General features: G+C 44.1%; 1 protein-coding gene across 3 annotated transcripts in view; it reads left to right on the top strand.

Moving 5' to 3' along the window:
* The window catches only part of brinp1 (BMP/retinoic acid inducible neural specific 1), a 111,573-nt gene that overhangs the window by 17,616 nt on the left and 77,281 nt on the right, over positions 1 to 16,676 (top strand). For 2 of the 3 annotated variants that reach the window (XM_062959686.1, XM_062959688.1), the window contains exon 2: positions 13,156 to 13,423. In XM_062959686.1, the coding sequence (XP_062815756.1) occupies positions 13,206 to 13,423 (218 nt within the window). In that variant the 5' untranslated portion in view covers positions 13,156 to 13,205. The remainder of the gene's footprint in view (positions 1 to 13,155; positions 13,424 to 16,676) is intronic. The other variant, XM_062959689.1, reaches the window with a different exon arrangement.

Below are 16,676 nucleotides of genomic sequence, written 5' to 3' on the forward strand. Positions count from 1 at the left end.
AAGTAGGAGACGTGGCTATCTTGAGGCTGGATCTGCGCTGCCATATAATGCAGTTACTTGGAAGGAACAGGATATATTAACAATTTTCCAAAGGCGGAGCAGCTGTCAATCAAGGGGAAAAAGCTTGTTACAGAATGATTTATTTTTCTTTCCTCAGTCTCAAATGCATTTCCATATTCTACTTTCCTACCTGCCTACTTTTCCAGATGGTGGGACGTGTGTTTCTCAAGTGTGTAAGATTCTCCCTTTCCGGGCACTCCTTAATTTAAGCCTGACCAAGTAGCCATGAGATCATGTTGAATGCACCTGGGCTTCAAGGTCATCACATGGATTCTCTCGGAGCTTTTAGTCTATTTTTCACTCCCTCTGTACTCCAACCTAATCTAGCTTCTTGTGAAAACTCCCCATAAGATGAAGGTTGTTTTCCAGGGGACTTGGGACTTCAATTTTCCCCTGTTTCCAGTGTTGCCTGGGAATGAGTACTGGAATTTTTATATTTATATGTGTACGTAGGAAAGCGCTCCCCAAATGTGTGACTTATTTGTGGCACGTCTTTGCTTTAGATCCAGACTCAAAGGTGAGCCTGATACAAAATGCAGTGTTAGGCAAAGAGAGCATTATTGGAAAGGAGCCCATGCCTCCAGAAGTGAAGTGAGCATCAAGTTCCTCTTCTGAGCAGATGGAGAAGGATGAAAGTGAAACCAATGCAGGGAAGGGAATAATCAGATGGAGGGAAAGCAAGATTTTGGGCAGAGGAACCAGAAACAGTGGGGGAGACACACCATTTCTATTGACAAGACAGGTGTAAATGCAGAGATAAAGCGCCATTTAAGAATGAAGGAGTGTGCCACTTGCAGAGCATGGCATCGGGGGAGACATAGGGGGCAAGTGGGAGGCTGCGATAAGGTGTGAATTGCTGGTTATCCACAGGGGTTGGAGAGATGAGGGGGAAACATGATGTGGGCAGGCGCAAAGGAAGGATGCGGCTCTACATCCATAATTCATATGGAGAGAGAGACAGACAAGGAAGCCCAGGAAAGAATATGGAAAGTGCAATATGTGCCGTATGCTGTACTCGAGGCTCCTTCCAGCACAGAGAGGCATTGGGAAGGAAATTGGAAGGGTTGTCGCATGGTGACTTCAATTTAACATGCTGCTGATTCCTTGCAAGGGGAGGGTTCTCGGGCTTGTTTGTTTACGTTGATTGGGAATGGAATAGAAATATACAACTGCAGGGGGGCTGGAGGCATTGTTTTCTTTTGCTGGGGGCCAGGAAGAGTGCCAAAAATCCAAGCTAGGAAACAAAATCCATTCAGAATAGATTTATGGGTTTGAACATGGGCATTTCTTTTCGGTTAGAGAGTGCTAGAACTCTGCAACCCAATTTGAAAGGTGTGTTATTGTGTCCAAAGGCATCCTGTCGAGAGGGCGAATCAGTCTTTTTCTTTGCAGAGTCTGTAGTGGCCAAGGGCCATAGACATTCTCAATTAGCTCATCCCCAAAATAGGTAGTAGATCAGGATCCCTAAGATCCCATTGTGTCCTAATCTCTAAAGTAGCAGAAAACAAGCTTGCCTCAATGTACCATCCTTTCAGATACTTAAACATAGCTCTTATGTTCTCTCTCAGCCTTCTCTTCTCCAAGCTAAACATACCCAGCCTACTAAACCACTCCTCACAGAGCTTAGTTTTCAGACCTTTGATCATTTTGGTCACCCTTCTCTGGACATTTTCCAGTTTATCAATATCCTTCTTGAATTATGGTGTCCAGATGAGGAATAGGGTGGGATTATGACTTCCCTCAGTCAAGCTCCTAGACTCCTATCGATGCCACCGAAAATCATCCTGGCGTTTTAAACTAACACATCACACTGTTGACTCATGTTCAGCTTATGGTCTACTGAGACTCCTAAATCCCTTTTATATGGGCTGTTTTCTCCAGCTAACATGACAAGGGAGGATGTCTAAAACATATAAAAGGCCAAGGTTGTTGAGGGCACGGAAGAGCATCTTCTCCATTGCTGCTAAATACTTATAGGTAAACCCTTCAAGGAAACAAAGTCGGGAACCAGAACAGAAAACTTGAGAATACTTAAATCATGGACTTGAGAGCAGAGACAAGAGAGACAGCCATCCCTATGGCAATGTTGTGTCCTCTGAAAGGCCTGAAGCCGGCGCTCCTTAATTTAAGCCTGACCAAGTAGCCATGAGATCATGTCAAATGCACCTGGGCTTCAAGGTCTTCACACAGATTCTCTCCGTCTAGTTTTCACTCCCTCTGTACTCCAGCCTAATTTAGCTTCTTGTGAAAACTCCCCATCAGATGAAAGTCGTTTCCCAGGGAACCTGGGACTTCCACTTTCCCCTATTTTTCCTGTTTCCTGGGATTGAGTACTGGAATCCAAAACATTGGCCTCAACTGTCTGCACGTCTCTTCTACCACTGACATCCTTCACCTTTTGAAACCCATCAAATTCTTTGTCCTCTCAAATGTCGGAAAAATTAGAAAGATCCTCAGCTGCTTGCTGAGCTATAACATATTCTTCATCTAATTAAAATCAAAGTCCTAAACAAATGAAAAAAGGGTCTTACTCTGTGACAAGAAGGAGAACAAGGAAGGAACTAACTGGGCCTCCCATGGGAGGGAGTTCCATAATTTGGGAGTAGCAATGGATAAGATTTTTTTATGTGTCATTATTATTATATTTCACTTTCTTCTCTTGAACTAAACTCAAAGTGGATCACAACAGTAAATTTAAAACTTTCATCATATAGACCAGTGATTCCCAAAGTGGGCGCTACCGCACCCCTGGTGGACGCTGGAGCTATCCAGGGGGGTGGTGATGGTACCTATTAGGACATGGGGCGGAGCTAGAGGAGTGGGCATGGCTTCTTCCCAAGAGCCGAGACAGGGCTGAGAATCTATCCCTGTCCTGAGGTTCTTGTTGGGACACAGAGGGTGGAGTTGGGAACGAGGTGGGGCCTCCTTCCAAGAACCCGAGACAGGGCTGAGCCTCTATACCTCTCCTGAGAGGCCTTTTAGGACTAAAGGATGGGGCTAGGGGTCGGGGTGGGGCCTCTTCCCAAGAGCCGAGACAGGGCTGAGAATCTATACCTCTCCTGAGGTGCTTGTTGGGACATAGAGGGCAGAGCTAGGGAAGTGGGTGGGGCCTCCTTCCAAGAGCCTGAGACAGGGCTGAGCCTCTATACCTCTCCTGAGAGGCCTAAAGGGCGGGGCTAGGGGTGGGGGCAGGGCCTCTTCCCAAGAGTGTGAGACAGGGCTGAGCCTCTGTAGACCTCCCCTGAGGCGCTTGTTAGAGCACGGGGGCGGGGTATGGAGGTTCAGCCCCGTCAGGCACTTGGGAAGAGGCCCCGCCCCCTCCTCTAGCCCCACCCCATGTGTCCTGGCAGGCACTGCAGGATAGGGATAGAAGCTCAGTCCTGCCTCAGAGCTCGTAACTCTGCCCATCCCAGTCCTGGCTGCCCATTTGTGGCTCTGCCCACCTCCCCCTCAGCCCCGCCCTCTTGAGCAAGAGCCACGCCCACCCCTCTAAGCCACGCCCCCTTTCCAGGGGGTGCTGAGTCATATTTTTTCTGGAAAGGGGGCGGCAGGCCACATAAGTTTGGGAACCACTGATATAGACTATGCCTATGAAGGTGGTGAGACTGAGATATTAGATACTAGAACTTGGGCCAAATTTTAAGGGACATGCAGTCTACTTCCTCTAACTTTCTACATTTTTTTTGGGTGTAATGTGTGTTCATCTTAAACTGAGGGTGACAGGATGAAAAGGAATATACCTTCCATGTCATTGCATTAACAGACCCATGGCTTCAAGGGAATCTCCGCTCCCTTTCTGTGAACTAGAAGACAAAGGAGTTGATATTTCTTGACAATTCCTTGTCAGAAATCTAGAATGGGAACAAGCTTAACTGTCTGGGGGGTTTCATTCATCTGGATAGGTTTCCGCATTAGGACGTCTGGAGTAAAATCAGATGCAAGTCAGCATATTCAATGAGACAGGGGTTGCAGGCACTCACGGCAAAACGAGCCTCACACGCTGGCAGGGAATACTCCGCCATCTGCTTCGTTGTACATTGCACATTAAGGCATGAATGCCCAGGGTCCAAGGCATGGCCGGAATTACCTGTCCCAAGAGGTTACCTGGGTGAATTATAGGCAAGAAGGAAAGAAATGCAAGGATGATTCATTTCATGTAGTACCTCTTCTTCTATTAGCTATACGCATGTATGTGTTGAGTAATCCCCATTAAGTGCAGTGAGGCTTAGTCTGTACAACTATACATACATCTACATACAATGAGATGCAAATCTGGCTTTCTATCTGAACCTTGGAGCCTGAAGCCCCTCATCTCTTCTGCATCATTGGACTCATTCTATTCCTGGGAAGGACACAATATTGATGTTATTCAGCCCTCTGTGTTCCATATTGCATGATCCACTTCAATTTAAAACTGCTTCTCTCCTATCTTGAAATTGCCAGAAAGTCAGGCAGCATTGATCACACTTGAATTGACCCCAGAACCTCAATCTTTCCCCGAATTGTAACCAGCCTGTCCAGGCTTTTGCCCACGAAGGCAACGAATCAATACAACTTGTATCTTTTCCACCTCTGCAGCCCTACATCCCTTTCCATTTCACGTAGGCCAATGGGAAAATCCAGATTTTCTGCTTGTGATGGAAAAGGGAATGAACAAATGGATATCTGGGAGGCAGCAAGAGAGGAGGAAAGAGAAGAGAAGGCAGCTTCATTGATGGTAGAGACTCGGATCTCTCTCCGAAACACATTCTCCTGCGTATATCTCAGCCCAGATCTACAGCAGCAGAGTTGAAGGTCGGAGAGTCCAATTCATCCGCTGCAATGTGTGTGCATATATAGATGATTTAGAAGTATATGGTACACGTCTCTAGCTGGGCGATGTTCTTAGTTGTGCAGAAAGTGTTGAGACTTGGATCTCTCTCTGAAAAACATTCTCCTGCTTATATCTCAGCCCTGATCTACAGCAGCAGAGTTGAAGGTCGGAGTGTCCAATTCATCCGCTGAAATGTGTGTGTATATATAGGTGATTTAGAAGTATATGGTACTTGTCTCTAGCTAGGGGATGTTCTTAGTTGTGCAGAAAGTGTTGAGACTTGGATCTCTCTCTGAAACACGTTCTCCTGCTTATATCTCAGCCCAGATCTACAGCAGCAGAGTTGAAGGTCGGAGAGTCCAATTCATCCGCTGAAATGTGTGTGCATATATAGATGATTTAGAAGTATATGGTACTCGTCTCTAGCTGGGCGATGTTCTTAGTTGTGCAGAAAGTGTTGTGATTTGGATCTCTCTCCGAAACATGTTCTCCTGCTTATATCTCAGCCCAGATCTACAGCAGCAGAGTTGAAGGTCGGAGAGTCCAATTCATCCGCTGAAATGTGTGTGCATATATAGATGATTTAGAAGTATATGGTACTCGTCTCTAGCTGGGCGATGTTCTTAGTTGTGCAGAAAGTGTTGTGATTTGGATCTCTCTCCGAAACACGTTCTCCTGCTTATATCTCAGCCCAGATCTACAGCAGCAGAGTTGAAGGTCGGAGAGTTCAATTCATCCGCTGAAATGTGTGTGCATATATAGATGATTTAGAAGTATATGGTACTTGTCTCTAGCTGGGGGATGTTCTTAGTTGTGCAGAAAGTGTTGAGAGACCCCATTGTCTTCAGTTTAAAGCAGCAACAACAGCAGAAGAACTAGGAATTTGCCATCACAGCAACTTTGGTTTAAGAGTACCAGCATGGTGTAGTGCTTTGAATGTTGGACTAGGGTTCGGGGAGACCTTGCTTGGCCATGGAAATCTCTCTTAGAGGAAAGCCATGGCAAACCCTATCTAGACAATGCCAAGGAAACTCCATCATAGGTGGATCTCCATAGGATGGAAATAACATGAAGGCACACAACAACAAAAGGTGGAAATGACTTGAATATATACGAGGGTTATCCACAAAGTAGGTTACATTTTGGAATTAAAAATGAACAAAGTATAGGAGAAAACATTTACCATATGCACTTGAAAGCCACACCCAAATACCACATCTCACGTAGTCGCCATTCAAATCTAGGCACTTATCATAGCGATGAATGAGCTTTACAACTCCTTCCCCACTAAATTCTGCTGCTTGCGCCCTCAACCAGCCGGTCTCTCGTTTCCGCAGCTGCGCAGCGTCACCAAAACGCTGCATTGCCAATCACGCCCCCATTGTTAGAAACAAGTAGAGGCAGGATTTAGTGGGGAAGGAGTTGCAATGCTCATTCATCACTATGGTAAGTGCCTAGATTTGAATGGTAACTATGTGAGATGTGGTATTTGGGTGTGGCTTTCAACTACATATGATAAATGTTTTCTCCTAAAAACCTTAAAAATCTGGGAACACTGGTTTGGACCCCCTTGTGTGTTGTTTTTCTGAGTGGGATCCTGGATGTCTCCCCCACAAGTGTTACCCTGTTTCCCCTAAAATAAGACATCCCCAAAAATAAGACCTAGCAGAGGTTTTCCTGAATTGCTAAATATAAGTCCTCCCCTGAAAGTAAGACCTAGCAAAGTTTTTGTTTGGAAGCATGCCTGGCGCCCGCCAAACAAAACACCAGAGCATGCAGAATTGGTAAATGTTCATATCAATTGTACATGAAAATAATGGTAGTAACAAGACATTCTTGACAGGAGTCACAGTTTGTCTGGTTTGGTTATGTTGGTTTGTGATGACAATTACTGTAAAGTATATAATAAATGTTCATCTTTTTGTTCAACAATATAAATGTGAATTCTTCTTCATGGAAAAATAAGACATCCCCTGAAAATAAAACCTAGCACATCTTTGGGAGCAAAAAATAATATAAGACACTGTCTTATTTTCAGGGAAACACGGTACTTTACAGTATATAATAAATTTCATTTTGTTGTTCAACAATAAATGTGAATTTTTCTTCATGGAAAAATAAGACATCCCCTGAAAATAAGACCTAGCACATCTTTGGGAGCAAAAATTAATATAAGACTCTGTCTTATTTTCGGGGAAACAGGGTATTTCCTACAATGAAAACTGAAGCAAGAGAGGAGGGATATTTATGCCTTTTTCGAGCCCACGTTGTACTCAGCAAATGACAGTTCTTTAGCTGAGTCATTCTTTTTCTGTGCCCTTCAGGATGCTATCCAGCCCCTCCTTATCTCTCCCTCTTCTCTCTCGTTCTCTCCCTGGGGGCAGGTTGTACAGCTGTAGCAAAGTGAAGTACCAACAGCAATCGCTTTGCTTCTTTCTTCCTTTAAAAGCACACTGTAAGCAACCACTTAGTGGGTTTTCACTTTTCTTATTTTGGTCTCCAAAGTGAAATGTGGGTCATGGAAATGCTGAAGACCAAACGTACCAAGCTACCATATATACTCATGTATAAGTGTAGACAATTTTGTTAGTGTTCTCCAAAGAATGACCCTGAACTGATCCGTGAGTCATATCGAAATGTTTAAATATTTGAAAGCATGGCATATTGAGGAAGGGGCAAGCTTGTTTTGTGCTGCTCTAGAGGCTAGGAAATGGAGCGATGGATTCAAACTGCAGCAAAAGGATTGTGCGCGGAAACCACTTTCCTTTGATTTGTCAGTTTTTTCGTACTTTTGTCTTGAAAGTGTGTGTATGTGGCATGCAGACCCAACATGGGTGCCTGCCTGCAGCCGAGCACCTCCTCTATAGTAAGAAAGTCAGAACTTGCCTCCTTGTCTTGAGAGTGTGTGTATGTGGCATGCAGGGCCAGCATGGGTGCCTGCCTGCAGCCGTGCACCTCCCCTATAGTAAGAAAGTCAGAACTTGCCTCCTTGTCTTGAGAGAGTATGTATGTGATGTGCAGGCCCAACACGGTGCCTGCCTGCAGCCGAGCACCTCCTCTATAGTAAGAAAGTCAGAACTTGCCTCCCTGTCTTGAGAGAGTGTGTATGTGGTGTGCAGGCCCAACACGGGTGCCTGCCTGCAGCCGAGCATTTGCTCTATAGTAAGGAAGTCAGAACTTGCCTCCTTGTCTTGAGAGTGTATGTGGCGTGCAGGCCCAACATGGGTGCCTGTCTGCAGCCAAGCACCTCCTCTATAGTAAGAAAGTCAGACCTTGCCTCCTTGTCTTGAGAGAGTATGTATGTGATGTGCAGGGCCAGCATGGGTGCCTGCCTGCAGCTGAGCACCTCCTCTATAGTAAGAAAGTTAGAACTTTCCTCCTTGTCTTGAGAGAGTATGTATGTGATGTGCAGGCCCAACACGGTGCCTGCCTGCAGCCGAGCACCTCCTCTATAGTAAGAAAGTCAGAACTTGCCTCCCTGTCTTGAGAGAGTGTGTATGTGGTGTGCAGGCCCAACACGGGTGCCTGCCTGCAGCCGAGCATTTGCTCTATAGTAAGGAAGTCAGAACTTGCCTCCTTGTCTTGAGAGTGTATGTGGCATGCAGGCCCAACATGGGTGCCTGTCTGCAGCCAAGCACCTCCTCTATAGTAAGAAATTCAGACCTTGCCTCCTTGTCTTGAGAGAGTATGTATGTGATGTGCAGGGCCAGCATGGGTGCCTGCCTGCAGCTGAGCACCTCCTCTATAGTAAGAAAGTTAGAACTTTCCTCCTTGTCTTGAGAGAGTGTGTATGTGGCGTGCAGGCCCAACACGGGTGCCTGCCTGCAGCCGAGTACCTCCTCTATAATAAAAAAGTCAGAACTTGCCTCCCTGTCTTGAGAGAGTGTGTATGTGGCGTGCAGGCCCAACACGGGTGCCTGCCTGCAGCCGAGTACCTCCTCTATAATAAAAAAGTCAGAACTTGCCTCCTTGTCTTGAGAGAGTGTGTATGTGGTGTGCAGGCCCAACACGGGTGCCTGCCTGCAGCTGAGCACTTGCTCTATAGTAAGAAAGTCAGAACTTGCCTCCATGTCTTGAGAGTGTGTGTGTGGGGTGCAGGGCCAGCATGGGTGCCTGCCTGTAGCCGAGCACCTCCTCTAGAGTAGAAACAGGTAAGAAGCCTCCTTAATGTGCGTGCCAGCCTGCAGCTGAGCGCCTTTCCTCTAGAGTAAAACACCCTAAATGCCGAAAATGAAAGTGGAGCCCCCCCCCCCATGATGGGTCTGATAGAACCCCACAGCAAAAACAGATATCTGTCCTTGTGATTTTAGGGGGGCTGAATGGATCAAGGCCCTCACCAATAGCTAGGACATGAAATGGGGTGACGTTTACCCTGAAAGCACAACCTTACTGTGTTCTTGCATGGAAGTGGATTGGACTAGATGGTCCTTATGGTCTCTTCCAACTTTGTGATTCTACGATTTTAGGACAGTTGGAGTTTGTGCAATATTCCACCGCAGGGATCAGGCACATTTACCTTAGGATAGTCTGAGAAGAGTGAATTGTTTAGGAACCCAGTTGGACCACTTGCTGTGAAATGAAGCTGAAGCCCATCCGCTAACGGACTGCAATGCTTCTTCAGCTGTAAACCATCTGCTCCATCGTTTGCCACCAATAGACCTCATTTTATAGGACCAGATGAAGGAAGTTTGATTCTGTGGCCAGTTCCAGCTCAGCAACCCCTCTAGTCCCCTTTCCCCCACTTAATTGTCAATTGACTTGCCGAACATGCGGAAAGTTGATACTGGGGATATCCGTCACACAAAACGCATGATTTTTTGCTGCCAAATCTGAAAATGAGACATCTGACGACAAAAATGGAGGCACGATGGTTAGCCTGTAATCGAGGCCAGCCTTCTAGCAAGTAACCTTCCAAGTCCCATTCTCCATTACCGTTATTTTTTATGACAAAATCCATTTGTGGGGATGATATAGTCTGCAAATCACATACCTAATTACTCGACGTGTTTACCTAATCATTTCTGAGGATGCTTAATTGCCTTTTGTCTCTTAATTGCTTGACGCGGGACTAGCTTAGAGTGAGTTAGCGCATAGACTCCCTGACAGATGGATTCCAAGTTCCCCATCAGATTCTGCCATTGTCATGTGCACTTGCATCAAACTCCTTGTATGTTTCTCAGTTTTGGAAAACTTTCTCATTTGTTGTCAGGGGCGTTCAAAGGCTGCATGCCACCCTCAAGTATTTTTTTTAAAAAATGTCAAGAAGACATTTTTAATGTCCTTTGGTATCTGCTGTAGTTTGGTTCCAGGATCCTTAAGAAAAGGAGGAAAGCAAAGGGAGCAAGGACAGGCAAACACAGCAGACTAGGGTATGCTCTCAGTTAACCTGAAACAAAGCAAATAGAAATCTCGAGCAACTTGCAAAATTTTTTCAAAGAAATAATCTATCTATCTATATAAAAGGGTAATGAAATTTCGGTCTAGGACAAAACAACAAACTACACATTCTACACATTCCAGAAACACTAAACTTGGCAGCACAACCCCTCATCCATGCCTCTACGTTCATACAACAAAAAGAAAAGAAAAATAAAGTCCTAATTAGAGGGAGATGAATAATTGTTTTTATCCAATTGCTGCCAGTTAGAAGGCTAAGCTCCGCCCACGTGGTCTCCTAACAACCCATTTCAGCCCAGGGGACATGCAGAGTTAGGCCTCACTTAGGCCTCTTCTACACTGCCTATAAAATACAGATTATCTGATTTTAACTGGATTATATGGCAGTGTAGACTCAAGGCCCTTCCACACAGCTATATAATCCATTTATAAAGGACTTCATGTCAGGGGAAAACCTTTACCTTTTACCTTAACTACCACCAATTCCTCAATACTTTATTTCCCATACCACCATACTTCGCCACAGCAACGCGTGGCCGGGCACAGCTAGTATAAATATAAAATGTAATGTACCACAAAAGACATACTCAACCAATCTGTGTCTTTCAATCACAAAAAAACTTGAAAAATTAAGTCCAAATAACTGAAAACCCTCCAAAACCAAAAATTGCTTACCACACATGTACAGAGGCCACCCAGGACACTCACCCCCATTATGGTATAATATCATGCCTCCCGATTTCCAGAGGCACCCAAAAAATGGATTGGAGTCCCCAGTGGACATGAAATGGGGCAAGGTTTTCCCTGATAGCACAAGTCTAATCGGTTCACATTACGGTCACTATAAGTCAGGAATAACATGAAGGTATGCAACGGCAACAACAAGAAAAGAAGACTAGGCTAATATTTGGTTAATGCAAGTCCAAAAATTGTGTGGGTCTTCAAGACAGCTCTTTTCCCTCTAAACAAGGGTTCTGTTCTATGTACAGTGGGGAAATCTTCTCCATCACCAGCACTACTTTTTATGCTTTGAGGGCACCATCTTGTCCTTTGTCATAGGCAGCAGCATGCCTTTGGTTGGCTTTCTCCCTCAGTTATCATATATCCTGTGATTTGTCTCTGCCTCCACAGATGGACTGTATTCCCGGAGCCCTTAATTCTCTAATTTGGTTCATGTTTTCCTTTCTGCCTCTTTTATCGATCTTTATGTCCATTTTCATGATCCATCAGCCTTTCGAATGGCCATTTGATTTCCATTTCATTAAACCACAGGCCCGTTTCCATCAACGCAAACATGCCGTTTCCTTCCACCCGAGTCGACATGAACTATTATGTTCTTTATTTCTGATATGCTTTCTTGTTTTGCCATCTAGCTTGGATGATAAACTTTGGGGAGAGGCCCTCAGAAGTTGTCGAAACAGAATGTGTTGTATCTACTTGTGCCATAGAGTAGCATGTTCAATGAGGCTGGAGTTGTGGCGACAATGCACTTTGGAAATTGGGAGAACAAGGAAAATAAAAGAGAAAAGAAGGGGTGAAGGAAGAACAAAAGCAGTAGATTATAACCTTTGGCTGCCCAAATATACTGAAATGGGTCAAAGATTTGCCACTACCAAAGGAGAAGAGCATAGCGGGTGAACAGCACAACTGTCTGTCACAATTTTGGAATATTAGAAGGTCTCTTATATAGCAATATTCTGCTGATGCTGTTCCAAAGTTGTAAATGAATGATAGATGTTTTTCCAGCCTGGAAAATGTTGATTCTATCTCAGTTCCTGAACAGATGTTGACTCTCCTTAATTGGTGTTGGTAAAGCCTTGTGTTGACTTTCTTCTTAACATATATTGGTTTCTTCTCAGTAAATATTGACTACTGATTGGGATTAGTATTGGAATTAAGTATATTTTAATTTTTATAAGATTTTTATATTATACCGTGATTTTATTCTCTTACTGTTTTTATTTATGTAATACTGTTTTGGGCCTGTCCCAGTGTAAGCCACTCTGAGTCCTTCAGAGATATAAATAAAGTTATAATAATAATAATAATAATAATAATAATAATAATAATAAAACTTTATTTATACCCCGCCACCATCTCCCCAACGGGGACTCGGGGCGGCTTACATGGGGCCATGCCCAAAACAATACAATGTAAACAGCATATAAAAGAACAGCACAACACAATACAATAAGCAATACAGTAAATAATATCCATTACAAAATAAAACAAGGAGACAATGAAAACAAGGGCAGACCACATGAACATTAAGTTAAAACTCGGGGTGAGAAAGACATAAAAATAAAAACCACAGCGAACAGGGTCATAAGGGAGTGGGGTATTCTGGAGGATAGATATTAGAGGGAGCAATGGAAAAGAAATATAAAATGGTTACTCTCCAAAAGCACAGCGAAAGAGCCATGTTTTCAAGTTGTTGTTGTTGTTATAATGTAAACATTTCTCTTATCACTGTCACAGTTCTTGTCACAGTTTACTAGGGCAGGTCACCCATTTCAGTTCTCAATAACAGGTTTTTATTACAATTCATCAAGCTGGTAGTTAATGGTTTAGTCATTGCAGGCCTTAATCTTCAGGATGGTCTCTCCAAAATTTTACTCTCCACCATTCATTTCGGTTAATTCATACCCACACATATAAAATCCACATTTATCAAATCTATACATCATTTTAATAAGATCAAACAAGTTGCTCAAGAGAAGGGTGATCAGTAACAGAGTATCAGATGGGGTCCTGTTTGGAGGGTTTCTTCTCCTGCAATTAAACCTGCAGTTGTTCTTGTTTAACCATTGAAATAATTCTCATTTGCCTTGTTTTCTTCCTCGCTTCTCTTTTTCCCTTTCCCTCCCCCTTCCCTTCCTGCACAGGACTCCACAGAATGGAGCAAGAATGAGAAGAAAAAGGCAGACAGAAAAGCATGAACTGGAGGCTTATTGAGTTCCTCTACTTCCTCTTTATATGGGACCATATCACAATACAGCCCTCCTCCCAGGAACCCGCTGTGACCAACCAACATGTCTCCAAGGAATTTGATTGGCTTATTTCAGACAGAGGGCCTTTCCACCACTCACGGAGCTACTTATCCTTTGTGGAAAGACATCGTCAAGGATTTACAACCAGATATAAAATATACAGGTAAGGCAGTGGTGTTTCGGTAATTGCCGTTTTCTTGTTTTACTAGCCTTTTGCTAACTTTTTTCCAGCATCACAGAAGGAGTAAACCACTCAGAACGACGTAGGGATGGAAAAAATATTCAAAACATGTTGCAAAATTGGAAAGCATATTGTTTGAACTGTCAATAAATCCCAGTGAGAAGAATCTTGGATTGAGAATAGTCTTTGCAGTTTGGGGTTCATTCCCCTGTTTTCTGAGTGTTGTTCTTTATTTACTATCCTCATTTTAGAGGTTTTTTTAATACTGGAAGCCAGATTTTGTTCATTTTCATGGTTTACTCCTTTCTGTTGTGATTGTCCACATGCTTCTGGATTTCAGTGGCTTCTCTGTGTAGTCTGACATAGTGGTTGTTAGAGTGGTCCAGCATTTCAGATATATAAACCATATTTGACTAGTTTCCAACAGACCTCACAACCTCTGTGGATGCCTGGAAATATCAGGAGATAATGCTTCTGGAACATCATACAGCCCGGATGTCAGTCCTTGGAAGCTATAGGACACAATGCAAGCTCTCACAGGCAGTTCCGTGGAAACACTTTATTGAAATCCTTCTTGCCAAGATGAACATAAAACTAGCACTAACCAATTCCCGCCAAGACCCCAGCATACCAAACTACTGCTTCCCCCCAGCCCCCCTTCCACATTCACACCTATCTGTCGATAGTCCTTTCCCAGGCTTGAAAACCAGAGCAGGCCATAAATCAATCCTCCTAGCCAGATGGCCCTTATCATTTAGGCTATCTCTGTCCCCATTGATTTGGCTGGATGGGAATAGTTTAGCTGGTGTGAATGCTGGGCATTCACATCCTGACGCCGGAAAACTCACAGCTACCCAGTGCTGAATATTCTTTGGGAGTGAATGGGTTCAGCACCTGAGACAGCTCCTTTAGATGCACTAAAATGCCTGGAAGATTCAACAATAAGATACATAAAAAATCATAATATGAAGATAAGAAGTATTCATCAGTAGCCAAGACCATAATGTCCATGTCAGACAAGGGAGTGATGGTGGAGTGAGGTTCGGCGAAAAGGCTCAATTGGTGGCTGCATCTTGTGAAATGTTGAGATCTTTCATTCATTGAGGAATTTAAGCATTCCATGGTTGCGTGGTTCTCAATCTTGGGCCTTCCAGATGTTTTGGATGCCAGCTTCTGAGAGTTTTGGCAGTTGATTCCCTATACAACCATAGGATCAAAGGTTGAGAGTCATTACTATAGCCTATTTTCTTGAAGTCGTGCACTAGAGCTCTCCAGCTCATGAAGCTCCCCCTCTCAAGATTTTATAGGATGGAATTATGGCTGTTCAAGTGGTATCAAAAGGTTGAGTGTGAACGTACTTTTGGTTCGTCCTCATGAAGGAAATGAACACACAATATGTTCTGTTTGAAGACAGAAAGCAGGGACATCTTATTCCTTCTTTTTGTCAATCTCGGAGAGAGAGGCAAACATCTGTGTTTGTTAGCATGCTCCCTGTAAATGTGCAAAGATTAAAACAGTGATCAGAAACACCTTGTTGCAGGGAATATTAAAAAGAAAAAATGCATCGGCTGCTCATGTCTTATGAAGCAATCAGTCTGACTTTTTATTTGCTTTGTCTGTAGAGGAGTGTTTGCACGCAATGGGGGAAAATATACTTTAGAGCTATTTTTGCACTATTGTGAAATGCATGCTGGGAAAAAATAGCTTTTGATGCCTCATTCTATTGATGGAGGTGAGATCTCTCCGAGGGACTTAAGAGTTCTTGACAGGCTCTTTCATTGTGTTGAGACAACCATAAATGGGACATTAGTGAAGTTTCTTCACAGCCGCTAGAGATGAGTAGTTGATGCTGGCAAGAACGAAAAGCCAGGATCCCATGCTGAGAGGCCATTGGATAAATTCCTCCATGAGGAAATGCAGATTGGCCTAGATCCTACAATGATGAGATGGACCATAACATTGCATCCAGTCCGGCATCATTGTGCTCTATGCAATCCAGGATTATAGAGAAGGAGACCCCACTGCAATCCCAGGCATCGTATCCCACTGTTGAGCAGTTCTTACTGTCAAGAAGTTGTTTGTAATGTTTAGGTGGAACTTTGTACCCAGGTCAAAGTGGTCCCTGGACATGTTCTAGCTTGTCAATATCCTTCCTGAATTGCAGTCTCCAGAACTGGACACAATATTATTCCAGATGAGATCTGACCAAAACGGGAGATTATGACTTCCCTTGATCTAGACCAGTTGTTCCCAATCTGTGGCCCATGGAGCACCAGTGGTCCCCAAGAATTAAAATATGGTCCATGGCCTCACTGTTATTAAATTGTTGGTCTCATGAAATCTGCTTATAGTGCCGAGGCAACTGGGATGTCAGGAGGGGAGAGGCTGAGTACCCATGAAAGGCAGGACAACAAGCCTCCTGACTGCTGCTTCTCTTCCTCCTCCCTCCCCCTGAGCAGAGCCTTTCCATGTGGCACCCGAAAGCGGGGGCATTGTGATGTCTTTGTTTTAGGACTGTTCCTGGGATTATTTGGGGTGCTGGTTCAGAAAATTGCATTGGATAGATCACATCAGCTCTAGATGATTAAATATAATTCTCAGAGGGCGAGCAGATGGCACCTACTGGAAGGCATATGTTCTGTATCACAAACTAGAGATGATGTGGTCTATCTAATGTAATTTTCTAAATCAGCACCCCAGATAACCAAACTGAATCTAAAATTGTCCAAAAACTGATTTGTAACCCCTTTGGTATTAATGTTGGAGAGTAGTCTCTGGTCAAAGTGGTCCCTGGTCAAAGCTGTCCCTGGTCAAAGAGGTCCCTGGTCAAAATGGTCCCTGGTCAATTTATTTATTTACAACATTTTTACCCCACCTTTCTCACCCGAGGGGACTCAAGGTGGTCAAGTGGTCCCTGGTCAATGTGGTCCCTGGTCAATGTGGTCCGGGTCAACGTGGTCCCTGGTCAAAGTGGTCCCTGGTCAAAGTGGTCCCTGGTCAACGTGGTCCCTGGTCAATGTGGTTCCTGGTCAACGTGGTCCCTGGTCAAAGTGGTCCCTGGTCAAAGTGGTCCCTGGTCAAAGTGGTCCCTGGTCAACATGGTCCCTGGTCAATGTGGTTCCTGGTCAAAAAGAATGCTCTATCTGAGACACTCGATTCCCCTTTGCAAAAAAAAAGAAAGCAAACAAGAGCTTCTGATCATATCTATTGTGTTTAGCCTTTTTCTTCTGCTGCT

This window comes from Anolis carolinensis, unplaced genomic scaffold, assembly GCF_035594765.1.
Source record: "Anolis carolinensis isolate JA03-04 unplaced genomic scaffold, rAnoCar3.1.pri scaffold_7, whole genome shotgun sequence".
Lineage (NCBI taxonomy): Eukaryota > Metazoa > Chordata > Lepidosauria > Squamata > Dactyloidae > Anolis > Anolis carolinensis.